The sequence below is a fragment of the Strix uralensis genome, chromosome 19 (genome assembly GCF_047716275.1).
Source record: "Strix uralensis isolate ZFMK-TIS-50842 chromosome 19, bStrUra1, whole genome shotgun sequence".
NCBI classification, from domain to species: Eukaryota; Metazoa; Chordata; class Aves; order Strigiformes; family Strigidae; genus Strix; species Strix uralensis.
This window is the reverse complement of record NC_133990.1, coordinates 12,895,697-12,909,705: the sequence shown is the minus strand read 5'-3', so window position 1 is coordinate 12,909,705 and position 14,009 is coordinate 12,895,697. Positions and strand designations below refer to the sequence as shown.

At 37.3% G+C, this 14,009-nt stretch overlaps 1 protein-coding gene across 8 annotated transcripts in view; it reads left to right on the top strand.

Moving 5' to 3' along the window:
* TEX2 (testis expressed 2) overlaps positions 1-14,009 on the top strand; it is a 65,299-nt gene that overhangs the window by 45,447 nt on the left and 5,843 nt on the right. For all 8 annotated transcript variants that reach the window (XM_074889172.1, XM_074889171.1, XM_074889169.1 and 5 more), the window contains 4 exons: positions 698-945; positions 3,386-3,535; positions 4,943-5,042; positions 9,715-9,847. In XM_074889172.1, coding sequence (XP_074745273.1) covers positions 698-945; positions 3,386-3,535; positions 4,943-5,042; positions 9,715-9,847 — 631 coding nt within the window. The remainder of the gene's footprint in view (positions 1-697; positions 946-3,385; positions 3,536-4,942; positions 5,043-9,714; positions 9,848-14,009) is intronic.

Below are 14,009 nucleotides of genomic sequence, written 5' to 3'. Positions count from 1 at the left end.
TAAATAAAAAGTCCTGTGCTAATATATGTATATCCAAACCAACAAACATGTTAATCTACAGTATTGATCAAATGTTTGACATGCTAATTTAGAACCATCCTCTGATATAGTTTTATATCTGAATGACTCATGCTTTTCTGTCTTTATGTATTCTCTGAGAAGCTTTTAAAATTGGTTAACATCATTATTTCTGGCATATAACTTCTTGAAATGCAAATGCAAAATTAATGGCTAATTAAAATTCTAATAGTTACATGCTTTTGACAGTCCTTTTAATTGTAACAGCCTATAATTAAATTTTTTAAAAAAAAGTTCAGTTATAGGTACATTTTAATCACCCAACTTTTATTTTAGGCATTCCCTAGCAGGGCTGTGGGGAATTCTGCCATATGTTATACATATGTGAGTGTCCATATTTAAATATGCTATTGATCAGGTGAGTTTTCCAGTCTCACATCCTACTGAGTGCTGAATCATACCAAATATTGACTAATTTGGGTTTAGGACCACCTAAGCACACAGCAGTGGAATTTACACTTACCCTTCAAAATGAGAAAGCACTGCTCTGAATGGTCTTTTTTTTGGAATAAATTATATCTGCAAGCCAATTTTGTTCCTTTAAGTGTTTGGTGATACACTCTGCTACTTGACTGTCAGGTTCCTTTTCAGTTAAACAGTATTATTCCTTTTAATTTAGGGATCTTGCCAACACACAGTAGAAGCGATAGTCAATCTGGAGTTCTCACTCACAGCCGAAGCAGCAGCAAGGGAAGTGCAGAAGAAATTGCATCCCAGCCCAAGCACAAGGATCTGGTTGGCAATGTGCGGCAGAAAATGCTTCTGGACTACAGTATTTATATGGCAAAGTGTGTTCCACATGAAAAGAAAAGCCCTTCGGGTAGTCCAGTCCTCAGTGCAGATAGCAGCCCTACAGCTGTGAAAAAGGTAATACTTTTCCCCCAAAAGATGCATCAGAGGTGGTGATATATTTTATCTTGTTAACTACTACTTTAAAAATCAGTTATGTAGAAAGAAAAACTAATTTCAACTACAGGTTGGCCCTAAACTTTTTATAAAGTCAGTGTGGCTTTTCACGCTTGCCAGTTCCCTGTTGACCACACTTTCTTCTTAATATAACATACAAGTTTTTCATTGGTTTAGTTTGATTTCTTATTTTCCAAGAACAACTGTGGTTCTTCTGACCTTTGCAGTGTCTTGTACCTAAAAGATTGTACAGCTGAAGGCAATATATCTGTAGATTTTCTTCATTAGGAATGCACAGGTGTGTCCTAAAAACCATTGGTCCCAAAATAACTTATATCTTAAGGTTAAAACAAACAAACAAAAAAACCCCCAAAATTCCAGAAACCTCCCTTTCCAATAGTGGTAAAAAGTTAGCTTTTTCTGTGTATATTTTAAAGCAGATTGAATTAAAAGCATATTTTTGAGGTCCTGGCTTGTTGAAATGATTTAAGTGGAATTTTTAGTACTTGGTAGTAAAATTGATATTCATTTTCTGCTGACTGTGGGGAGCTAAAGGCCTTCTACCTTTCCTCAATGCATCTGAGCACCTGAGTGGGACAGAATTGTCATATTACACAAGTATAAATTGGATGCTGTTTGTAGCAGTTTTTCAGTGAAGATATTACACTACAAAATCTGTTTTCAGCCCCGCATTTGGCTTTGCTCATGCTCTCTGGACCACATAAAGCAGTGCTTTTTGTCCTGGATCTGAGAACTGTTTTTCTGTTGCATGTTTCAGAAAGTGCTTATCCTCTTTGGTTCTTCTCAAGAATGATGTCCTGGCCCTGTTGCTGTGAACAGGGTTAGGATTTGCCTTTAGTATGTATCTGATGGTCCTCTGCCTGTGGCTTTGATGACAGTGGGGCAGTTCTTACTGCAGTATACCTGCTGCTTGGGTTGACTGGGGGACAGAAGCGGAATTGGCTCTTGCGTAGACTACAGCTTGATTTGGACAGTCTTGCTCAAAAAGACGTAAGGCATGGATGGATGGATTGTATGGTTTCCATTTTTTTATATGTCTTTAAAAGCAATACTAAATGGCTGATATGTGAGTATTGTGTAATAGCAAACAATGTCTAGCGCTCCAACTAATCCTTTGGTCTCTTGGACTGCTTTTGAATCACTCTTAATAAAACAGAACTTTAAGTACAGCACTGTTAATAAATAGATCCTTAATGTTAAGTGTAATCACTATTCATTTAAAAGATGTGATTCATGTCATGCATCTTTGTTGCCAGACTTTCATGCAATGTCCAGTAAGGAGTAGGAGGCCATGGTATAGCGTATGAATAAACACATCTTGTGTTCCCCCAGGAAAAAAGATATTCTAGCCCCTGACAACCCCTGAAGCAGTGATGAATTCGCTGCTGAATCTGGCACGTGTCAGAAGTCATTCTATAAATAGATCAAGAGTGCTGTCAGGAAACTTGCGTCACAGCAGAAGCTACTAACCCAGCAATTCTGCCTGCGTGAGGCTGCAGCCATTGGGAGCGGTTGTTGCCAAGAAATTATGTTCAAAACTGTAGCATTTACTTGACTCCTCTTAGCACTGCTTTTCTGCCAGCTCCAGGATTTCTGCCTATACTAACGAAAGGCAAATTCTCCTTTCATTGCTGGCAGTTGAGAGATGTTAAGTGTGTTGTCTTTTCTTCATGGAAACCTCCTGGTTTTAATGAAATACATGATAACATGTACACACCCAGAATTATTCAGCTGCCTTTGCTTTAATGTCTATAGTCAGTGATGTAACATCTGAACATATATCTCCAAGTATTATGAGACCAAGACACAGTCCTCTTGGACTGTAAATAAAACCTTTAATGCAGCAGAAGGGACAGTATGGTTTCCTGAATCCTATATACAAACACTGGAAGGAAGAATTTGTGTCCCTGTACTGCATTTGTTTATCATCTATTTGTGATGTTTCTGAACTGAATTTAAAGATGTGAGATTGGGTCTTGTTTTCCTATTTTTTGATAAAACAGAAGAGGAGTAGAGTAGCTGCTGTTCTAGTCTGTTGGGAAGAGAGAGTGTCTCTACTGCAGACACATTTCTAAGTCTGCCCACTCTGGGTTTAGCTGCTTTTTCTGTCAGAGGTTAAATTACATACAACTTTCTCATTTCATTGCCAGAGATGAAGCTATATCTATGTGCTCTCATTCACTCTGTTGCATGTCAGGATGATGACAAGCGAGCTCATGTCAGGCCAGCTGATCTGCTTGTGAAGCTGCTATCTGTGCTGAGCACTTGGTGCTCTTAGCTAACCCAGCCTATAAATCCAAACTTCCTAGTGTAAATGAGGCCTTTTCTGACTTTAGTTTATAGAATTTATAGAGCTGAATAACCTGCTCTGTGCTTTCAGTTACCAGATGCCCATGTGGAAGCTGAAGAGGAGGAACAGGAGGCCTGGGTTAACGCTTTGCTTGGAAGAATATTTTGGGATTTTTTAGGAGAAAAGTATTGGTCTGATCTAGTGTCAAAGAAGATCCAAATGAAACTTAGCAAAATAAAGGTAACTAATCTGGAGACTTGCACTACACATTCCTTATGGAGTAAAACAAACACATAGTCTTTGAGTTTTAAAACAGTAGAACAAACACTTACTTCACACTTATATGTAAAAGACAAGTAAATAAATGTGATAACAGAGTTCCAGTTCAGCTTTGCTATCTGTTTCCTGGTATGATCTCAACATGGTAACTTTGCTGCTTCAGTTTCAAATTAACTACAGCTGGATTAAGTATTTGTGAAGTTTTTAAGTAAAAAGTAGAGCTATTATTGTGTTTACTTTAGGGATAAATAGAACTGCTTATAAATTATGAAATCTGCTTTGGGAAATAGTAGATTGCCTTTAAGATGGAGGAGATCAGGAAACCACAATTCTGATGTGTTCCTATTAACTTCAGACATACACCGCTTGCAGGAGAGGTCAGTGGGAGTGAGTCAGGGAAAGAACTGTCTGTGAGGTGATGGGATATAATTGTGCATCAACTGCATAAGCTCAAAGGGTGGAGGGAGGTGTGGTGCTTTTGAATGACTTCTGGGTCTTCCCTTTGCATCTGTAACTCTTCTGAACAGCAGCAGTTAATTACAGGCCTGTTTAGCTCCTGATTTTGGGGAGGAGTTTGCCTGTTCCTAAAGGCAAAGGGAGATAGTCTTGCTGACAGAAGCTCTGAAATTTAGCTGCCAGCACCAGCTGTGAGATGGTGTTGCTTGTGCTTTGGGAAATAAGCAGTAACCTAATTCTGCCCTGGCTGTTTCCCCAATTGTGACAGCAGGGTACCCAAACATCTCACTGGAAACAGTTTAAGTGGAAAGACTGGGAATGGGGAATGGATGTATTTTTGATAGGTTAAAGCACTGTCTGTCCACAGGAGATAGAATTTCTATCAATTAGAAATACTTACAGTAAATAGATACTTAAAGCATCGTGAGTCTGTGCCTCTATTATACTAAAATTATGATAGATTTAGAAGGTAATGTGCTATGAAAGAATTTGCTAAAGATAAAAATAGCTGAGATGTTGATATAACTGCAGCTATCTAAAATATATGACTGAATTTAAAATCCAAAGAAGTCTTTTATCCATAGTAAAATAGGATTTACACTTCATTCTTGAGCTTGTTACATGTTTTGACTAAAAAACATGCTAAAAGTTTAAGGTCAGCATCTGAACTTGAGCATTGTTTTTAAAGCATTCCAAGTTCCGATGCTGAATCTCTTCCTAAAATATTATTTTGAAACTCATAACTGTGAAATCCTAGAATTGGAAGAAATCTGTGTTAATCCTATTTGTGTTCTTTCACTGGTGGCTTTTCAGCTCAATCAGTTCCATAAGTTTAAGACCTTTCTTCTCTCAGGAAACAATGATGTTTAGTTTCCACAACAAGGATTTGATTTTTACATTCTGTTCTTTTAGCTGCCGTACTTCATGAATGAGCTAACTCTAACTGAGCTTGATATGGGGATAGCAGTGCCGAAGATCCTTCAAGCCTTCAAACCTTCTGTTGATCACAGAGGTAAAATACATGTTTCCTCTTCTGGTTTTGCCAGGTTCATGCCTTCGTACCTGTGTAGAACAGAAATTTGATCTGTTTGTCTTGTGAGTGTTTTAATCAGAGGAAGGTACGCTTAATGAGAGCTTGTTCTGAGGAGATACACTCTCTCTCCAATAGTAGTAGCATCAGGCTTGGTATAAACATAATTCTATGGATAGGAAAGATGAGTGTGCCTTTCCACTGGAAATAGTTACTGAACTAAACTAAAATTTGCACGCAACAGAGATGCAGACCTGTACCTGATACTCTGTCATGGACTACAGAGAACAATGCATATCTCCTCAAGACAGATCTGATTCTGTACCGTAGCAGAAAACAGATTTGGCTCCCTTCAAGAAAAGTTGCCCTGTTCTGAAAACAGTGATTCAGAAAATACAGTTGTAATACTCAGAAAACAAGAATACAGGGTTGCTTTGAAAAGAAACTTCAAAATACAACATAATTTTATGTCCTTAATATTAGATTTTTTTTTTTATAATCTGAATGACTTTCATATTGCTGCTTTATGAATCGGAACTCTTTTTTTCTCTTTTCTGGCTTGCATGTGGTCACATATGTAGTGTATATTTGAGAATACTCCTATGGCTTGAGTAGTTTCACAAGAAAACAGACTTGGGTTAATGTTTTTTAGCTTCAAAAATGTTTGTTCTACATGATGAGGAGAGGTAGATGCCATTTTTCTTCTAAGACATGTAGTCAGAACAGTCTTTAATTTTAAATTGTTTCTGAGTTTATTAAGGGTTTCTTAACTTGTTTCTTGTCACTCCATTCACTCCTGTAGTTACCATATTGTTACACCAGATGGGAGAAGAGAAAGGATTATTTAACTCAAGGTGGAGAAGTTTCTAATTGGTCTAAAGGGAAGTATTTCCTTGGAGGACCTGTTGTGGTGCAGCTATAGATTGCATGGCAAACAACTTTTGTTTTAAAGTGCTCTTTCAACTCTTAGGTGAAGATACCAAGATCATTTCTAGATGGTGCTAAACCCAATAAACTGGTAGTGAGATGGTAGGAATTGAATGAATTTACAGTACCTGTTAAGAGTGTTAAGAGCCTCTGGAGGGGCTCTAAATTACAGGCCATCAATGAGCCAAACTTCAGCAAGTCTCAGCAGCATATTTAGAAAAATAACAACAAACATGGGCAGAGTGAAGTTTGAACAGGTAACTAGCTGAAAATCATAACAGGATCAGCCTTCACTAGCTCTCCTGTACGGTGTTTCTAAGTCAGGAACAGACTATTGTGTTTCTTTCTGTAGTATCTTCTCAGAGCATGAGGGTATTGAACACACAGCAGGTATGTAGTACCATGTCTGTTTTTGCAGTGCTGGCTGCAGGGGATTGCAGTGCTGAACTCAGTGGGCGTGAGGGGGGTTTCTGTCCGTGGGGGTGGTTTGTCTCTTCAGGATCTTAGTTCTGCTCACTGTTCTTAAAGGCCAAGCAACAGTGGTTCCCCAGGATGGAGAATTTGTGATAGAATTCAGCTGTGCACAGTATTAGATAATGAGACAGTTTCTGCTAAGAAGCAATTTAGGCTTTGTCTTTGCTCATCCTATGTAGTTTGGACCTGGTCTTTCTAAGGTTTATTTCACTGTAGTTTTGATGTAAGATTCATTTGTCTGCCACTCTTACTACACTGCTCTTCTTTAACTCAGATGAACAGTTATCATCAGACCTTTGCAAGAATACCAGATGCATGAAATTTAGGAGGAAATAAATAAACTTTATCACTAATAATAAAAATGTTATGCAACTCAAATTATTGACTAAAAGCATGACAAGATTAGTAAGCTCTAACCTTTCCCTCGTAAAAGTGTGAACAAAACAGACTTTGGGGAATTATTAAAATGCTCTTGGACATGCATAACATGTTAGCTAATGCTGCCTGTTGTATCCAAATGCTATTGTTTGCCCTTATCTCACTTGAGACTTGCAACTCTTTGGGGAAAAGCCTTATCTCTGAAACACTGTGTACTTTGCCCTCAACTTCTTGGAAGTATGTTTTCCATGAGCTTTATAAACAAAGCATGCAAATTGTTTTGTTGCATGAGGAACGAAAACTGTCTTTTAAAAGAAATAAAACTGGAATAGATGGAGTAAGCTCATGTGCAATCAGTATTTGGGGAATTAAAGCATGTTGCTGCTTCTTATTGTACGCTTCCTGCGTGGGACAGCGGGTTCTCCACAGCACTTAGGACATTCTCCAGTGTTCCCAGTAGTAAAGTGGCTTCACCATCAGTAGAAATTTTATTCTGATTTACAGAAAAAGTGAAAACTTTCTAAAATTGTTACATGTATGATGCTTGTGGTTTTGTCATTTCTTTTTAAACGAACTTATGCTTTGGGGTTCTTGTCAGAGTGTTTCCCTTTGCCTAGATTTAAACATTTTTTGAATTCCTTTCTTGGTTCTCACAACTTTAGTTGTAACCAAAGACTAGTTTTAAGTCATGAGGTGATTCAGGAGTCTGCTGAACACTTGACTTCAATTAATTGCCAACAACAGCAGCGAGAACAATTAACTCCTTCAGTTTCTTGTTCAGTTAAACTGTGTCAGGCAAACATTTATGGTAGAATTTGTAATCCTTGTAACTTCTTTCATATTGTTGAATGATATGTGGGCTCTTAATATCTGACTTTTTAAGAGCTTGCAGTAAATAATTACTGAAATAACTTGTTTTGCTATTGTACTTAAAAGGACATAAATAAGGGGATAATAATTGGAAATGCTTATTTTCATAAGGGTAAATGTATATTTTGGTAAATTGACCTATGAATAAACTACACTTGGAATAAAAATAATCCTAAAACTTCATGCCAGTATCCAGAACAAACATTTTAAAGAATTTTTTAAAAGGATTTAAAAAATAATTCTTTCTCAGTGTTTGAGACAGTCATTTGGGGTAGCCTTTTATGAGGCTTTAAGATGCAGTTACTGATTGTGATGTGCTTTGTTTCAGCCATATGTTTTTACCAGCGCTTGATTATGAGGAAAATACTTTATTATATGGTTCCTCTAAGTAACTGAATTTGTTAACAGTGTTAGGAAAAAAAAAATCTCGTTTCTGTTAATACAGTCCTATTTGGGTGGCAGCATATGGTGTAGTATTTACTGTACTTCTGTCAAGGCTAGGGAACCAGATAACTCTGAATAAATCATACCATCTGCCCAATTCTTCACCCCCTTCTCCTTCCCCTACCTCCCTTTTTCCCTCTGGAAAAATGCGCATGAACGTTTTCTGGCCAGAAGGAGTTTTCCCTCTTGGTAATGGCATCCTTTGCTTAATTTGATCTACTGTTAAAACAACATTGACATTTGGAGCATGCTGACTCATTGGTTATCCAAAAGGTCCGTTTAGCTGTATTCTTGTTTCTGATGATCTTACTGCTATTTCGTTACTGTAAAGAGGAAAAATCTATATAAGCTTGTGTTTGAGTTCTTGTGTTCTGTTTTAGAACAGCATGAGAAAAACTGTATGATGGAAGGGAATAATTTGGTTAGTAAAGAAGCAGCTTTGCTTCAGTACTGCTTCCAACACGTAATCTCATAGTGTATCAATGACCTGGGCTTTGGGAGCTGTGTGTATTTCTGTTAATATAAACAGGTGGGATTGGGGACAGTGCCATTCTTCTGATATGTTTTTGCAGAAAAGAAAACAGTTGTTCTTTAAGTGAAGAAGTGTGTCTTTTCTAGATCGATCAAACCCAAAGAGTAGTTATCATCAATTGCTTCCGAATAAGTAAATAAAAGTAGAATGCATTAGTGGTTGATGTGCCAGGTACTGGTAGGGCATATTGTATGCAGCTGCGATATCTAGAAAAGGAAGATGCATAATCTGTGCTTAGTGGCATCTGATTTCTAATCTCTGGATCACAAATACCCTACAGCTTTTTTTAATCAGTGGGACTGCAGGGTGTCACTTAGAGGCAGGAGCTAATCTTGCTATTCCCAAGACAATTCTTTTGGTGATCACAATAAGCAAATAGTCTGCCCAGACAATAGGATTTCACTTAATACCACACGTCTAGAATTGTTCTAAGCAATGACTCTGCTGTGAGTCATAAGAAGAATGCCTATAGCTGAGTTGCTGAGCGATCCTTTTCATAGTTCTTCGATACACCATTGGTCTAAAGCAAAAGAGACTGTAGGTTGCGATGTGTGATGAGTAATACTGCTCTGGGATTTCAAGTTTTGCTTCATTTGGACAGCATAAGTAATAGCAGTGTCCCCATTACTGTTTGGCTTGGAGCAGTACTGTAAATAGTTTTGAAGTGAATCCCTGATTGTATTCTGTTTTCTTTATCTTGATTCAGATCTCTTGAGCAGTTTAGGTGTGTGTAAATCACACTCCTTTTTTTTAGATCATTAGCTGTACTCACTGATCTGTCTTTCAGTGTGGCTTTGATTTATATCTGAACATGCAAGTTTGTTCCATAAGCTTAATGTGAACAGAAAACTTGCTTTAAGCTTTTAATTATTTATGAATTGATGACATAATCAGTTGATGAAAAAGTAGCTTTTCTCTTTGGAAAAAGTGTGATATATAGACCTCTTTTAAACAAGTTTTGGCTTGACATTAAAATAAAGTGATTGTGCCTGTTCTTAAAGTGGCATCTCTTTTTGTTGTTAATTTTAGGACTTTGGATTGATTTGGAAATGTCCTATAATGGATCTTTTCTAATGACCCTAGAGACCAAGATGAACTTGACCAAACTTGGTAAAGAGCCGCTTGGTGAAGCACTTAAAGTTGGAGAGATCGGCAAAGAAGGGTAAGGTATTACAATGGTAGAATCAAGCGAGAGCTTTCATAATGAAAAGTGCAATTTTCCTTGCGTATATGCAGCTCTGGCTCTGCAAAAGATTGAAAGGAGCTGGGAAGTTGCATACGTGTGAGTATAGAACTTGGTCTTTCTGTGCAACGTTAATGTTTGATTACAGCATTTATAACTGTCTTAATAAAAGGCTTTTGTAGTACGATCATTTTTATATATTTTAGTAGGATTTAAAAATATTCTGTGACTAAAATTCAGTTTTGTCTTAGGCTTGATTTGGGGTCTTAGTAAGACTTGAATATTGGAGATGGATACATGTAACGTGCTACTATGGTACATACAGCTATAGCTGTAAACCATGTAATAGTAAACAACTGTGGAAGGTAAATGGGCTGTAGTTGTTATGTAAAGACATTTTCAGTAGCTTTATTGCATCATGGCAATAATCACACCCCTACTTTAGTCTCCAGTTTTCTTCATATCCCACTTCTGTTTACCTGCTATGTCTAAGAGAAATGCCTTATAAACAAACTAATTAGAAAACACATACTGTAATACTGTAACTTACCTAACTTGTATTTGTGCTTTCCCTGTCAGTTTTATGATGTTTGAATTCTATCAATCTGTCCATTTGTATTAACCCAGTGAGTGACACCTGTCAAATATCCATCCTCTCAGCCGAATGTTGATTCTCTTTGTGCTGTGTTCTCTTTGTACTTAAGAAATCTGCAGTCGCTGAACAGTAGGTGGTCTCTGATTTAGTGTACAACCACTGCCAACAAATCAAGAAAATATTCCCTAAATCTGACCATTTGTTTAGATATGTGTAAAATATCGTGGTCTTTCAGAATTCAGATACTTGTATACTCATGTCATAGCTCTAACCATTTATTCTGAGATATCTTGAAGGAATACTTATAGCAGCACTATATTACACTGCAGTCATGACAAGAAAATAAATGTGAAAAAACTAATGGCTGAATGATCTCATATGCTGGTAGAAATTCAGAGGATTTAAAGTCGACCTAGATTCTCGTTGTCACTGCTTGAAATAAATATTTCTGAATTTGCATCAGTATAATTGCTAGGTGTGATTTTTTTTTTTTTTTTTTTTTAAAAATCCCTTTAATCTTGTCCACCCAAAAAATGGGGCATAGAGAAGGAAATGTCTCTACAAATCCAATTCTTGCTTTTCTTCCCCATCCCTTCAGGATTTTCTTTGTGTATTTTTATATCTGTCCAGTGCAAGAATGGCCTTGGAAATAATTAGTGAATGCATTGATTTCATATTTAAAAATCAGCTTGATTCTAGCTGAGCAATAGACCTCCAGCAACACAAATGTAAATGTCTGTAGCTAAGCAACCAATTACTTGAAGGTATAACCATTAACCATATTGCTCCCTGGGCAAGGCTGTGATGTTTCAAATGCTCAGGGCCAGGTACATGCCAGCTTTACATAAAGAGCAGTCTAATGTATTCTAATTTGAGTGAGGGGGTTTTTTGATTGCTTGGTGGTTGTTTTCTTTTTCCTTAAATACAATAGATATTATAAACAAACAAATAAAATTAAGGACTCTGAGAAGTATAGAACAGTTTGGTTCTCATCTGTGCTTTCCATTGTGTTAGTTAATTTTACTGGCTTTTTAAATTATCAGTTGATGTTTGCTGTGAAAAAACAAACTCTTCTGCACGCACTTGCATCCACAATCGTATTGTAAGTGATGCATGTTGGTTGCTTACACTCATTTCTATCCCTCAAGAGCCTAGAACAAACCGCCTCTTGAGACGCAGTAGCCACAAACTCATGTAAGAAAGTAATCTACTCATCCAGGAAGAGGAGGGTGCAGGAAACAGCACTGAGTTTTAATTGTCGTTGGATATTGTCAGCGTAAAGCAAGACAAACGGTTCAGTGTTGCGGTCCATTCTGTCATTGCTGCTGTGTTACTTTGAAATAGAAGCGTGCTGTTACACGGTTTGATAATGCTGTCAGGCAATGCACTCTCAGGAAAATGCATCTCTCAAAAAGGGTGGAAAACTATTGAATTACCAATTTTATAGAACCTGGTACTGTATTAATTTTATCGTACCGGAAATTAGGCAAATGCAGGCAAGCTAACCCAAAGTTACTGCAGTTTCTTACCCCATCCTTTTTGGTTTTTTCTTACCCTGTCTTTTTTTTGGCATGTTGTGCCATGTAAAAACAAACTGACAAATGGCAATTCAGAAAATACGGTGCAATCTGCTCGGGAACAATACTGTAGCTTCAAAGTAGTTTTCTGCCAATGTTTGTGTCATATAAATGGTCCATTGTATGCAGAGATCCCCTGAATTCTCATTCAAGGTTATTTATTTTTGCTGTGTTTAATGCAAGGAAATCTTGTGGCCTTAGTCAGTTCATGCTTGTGGATGCATTTCAGATGGCCCCATTACCTGAGCAAATAAACTACTTTCTTGTAAGAAGGTGACACCTTTGAGAGCCTTGAAAATGCACTGGGTGTGCTTTGAACTGGGTGGTATGACATGCACAGGAAAGTGAAGTGATGTCTCACTCACATAGAAAATATGTAGTTTGAATCTGACCTAAAAACATGAATTTCTCTCTGAGAAGCAGCTCCAGCATTGCTATTTGGGCCAGTGACATGAACCATCCACCACTCCTGAAGTCCTCTGGGAGGTGGTTCAGTTTGGTGTGTTGTTACGCTCTTCTGCAGGTACAAAATACATGTCTGGGTAAGAAGAGGTTTATGATTCTGATTCCATAGCCTGGATAGCAAATTCTTCAGTGTAGAGAGGTCATGGGATTACTGCTCCAGTTCTTAAATAGGCAGTTAGGAAGGAGTGCTGTGCATTGTGAGCTGTGCTTGAACTGTCCTTTTACATTAGGACTTCATGCAGCAACTAACAGTTTGTTCTGTGTACAGAAAAGCAGACAGTAGCCTCAGTCCATGCCCTGTGTGAGGTTATTAAATGCTTCAAATAAATTTCCAAGAACACACATACACAGAATGAAGAAAATGCAGCTATAAACTATACTCTGAACAAGCTGTAGAGTATTATAGTCCTGGGTATAGTCCCTGGGGCTAAAACCACATGCTTTTGAAACCTTTGTTGTGTAACTATTTCAAGCTCTTGCATTTGGTAGAGATCAATTTAATACTGAAATGTATTCACTGTATCCTTCCCTAATTTCAATCTGTTTAAAAGATTTTAATTTTTTTTCTGTGATTGTGTACATAAATTCTTCCATAGTTGAAGTCTGGAATTAGTTACTACTGTGTGATATTTTGTACCCTAAGAGCAGCACTTGTTTGATTTTTATTACTTTTTTTCCCTCTTCTCCCCATGACATTCTTTGCCTTATTCCATCTTGGACTCTCTTCAGAAAAAGCAAAACAAAACTTTAAATCCTGTAAACGTCATTTGCTGTGTTAGAGGAACTTAAAATTTCACAAGCCCAAAGGTCAATTCCCTACAAATATAGTAGGAAAAGAAATATTTTCAGCAAAGCTACTAAAGGAAGGTTATAGCCTAAATTTGTATGGAACAAAAGTATCTCTGCAAAACATCTAAGAAATATTACTTCTCAGGTTTATGTTAGACTTCTGTTAATAAAATTGCCTTTTTTCTACATGAAATTGGTAAGTGATGACACACACTGTAGCGACAATAAGGTAAATCACTAGTTTGAGACAACTTTGCTCTGCTAGCATGAGTGTTGTGCATTTCCTTTTGGAGGCAGATGACAAAGATCGATTCTCTTGTGTTTTTCACGTGTTACCATTGCTGGAAATACATCTATGTTGCAAAAATTGCACGTGTGTGAGTACACAAAATGGTATTTATTGACTTGTGTTAAAAGTGCTGTGAAGATAAGGTATATATGTTAGCACCTTGTTTAACATCTCTGAGGGATTCTGGGATTTGCTTAGTAGATGATGTCATTTGAAGTTGGAGTCCTATGTTTGCTTTTAGTACAAGGCAGAACTGCAGTTCTCACCTTTCAATTTAAAGTATGTCTTTGTCAGAGTTCTAAAGACAAACAAAAAACCCCCTGTCCAGCCTACATACTGCTTAACTTTTATGAAAGCCGCAAGCAGGAACAGAGATGCTTTCAAATGTATTTTGAATAATCTCCACATTTGATTTGAATATGTAGA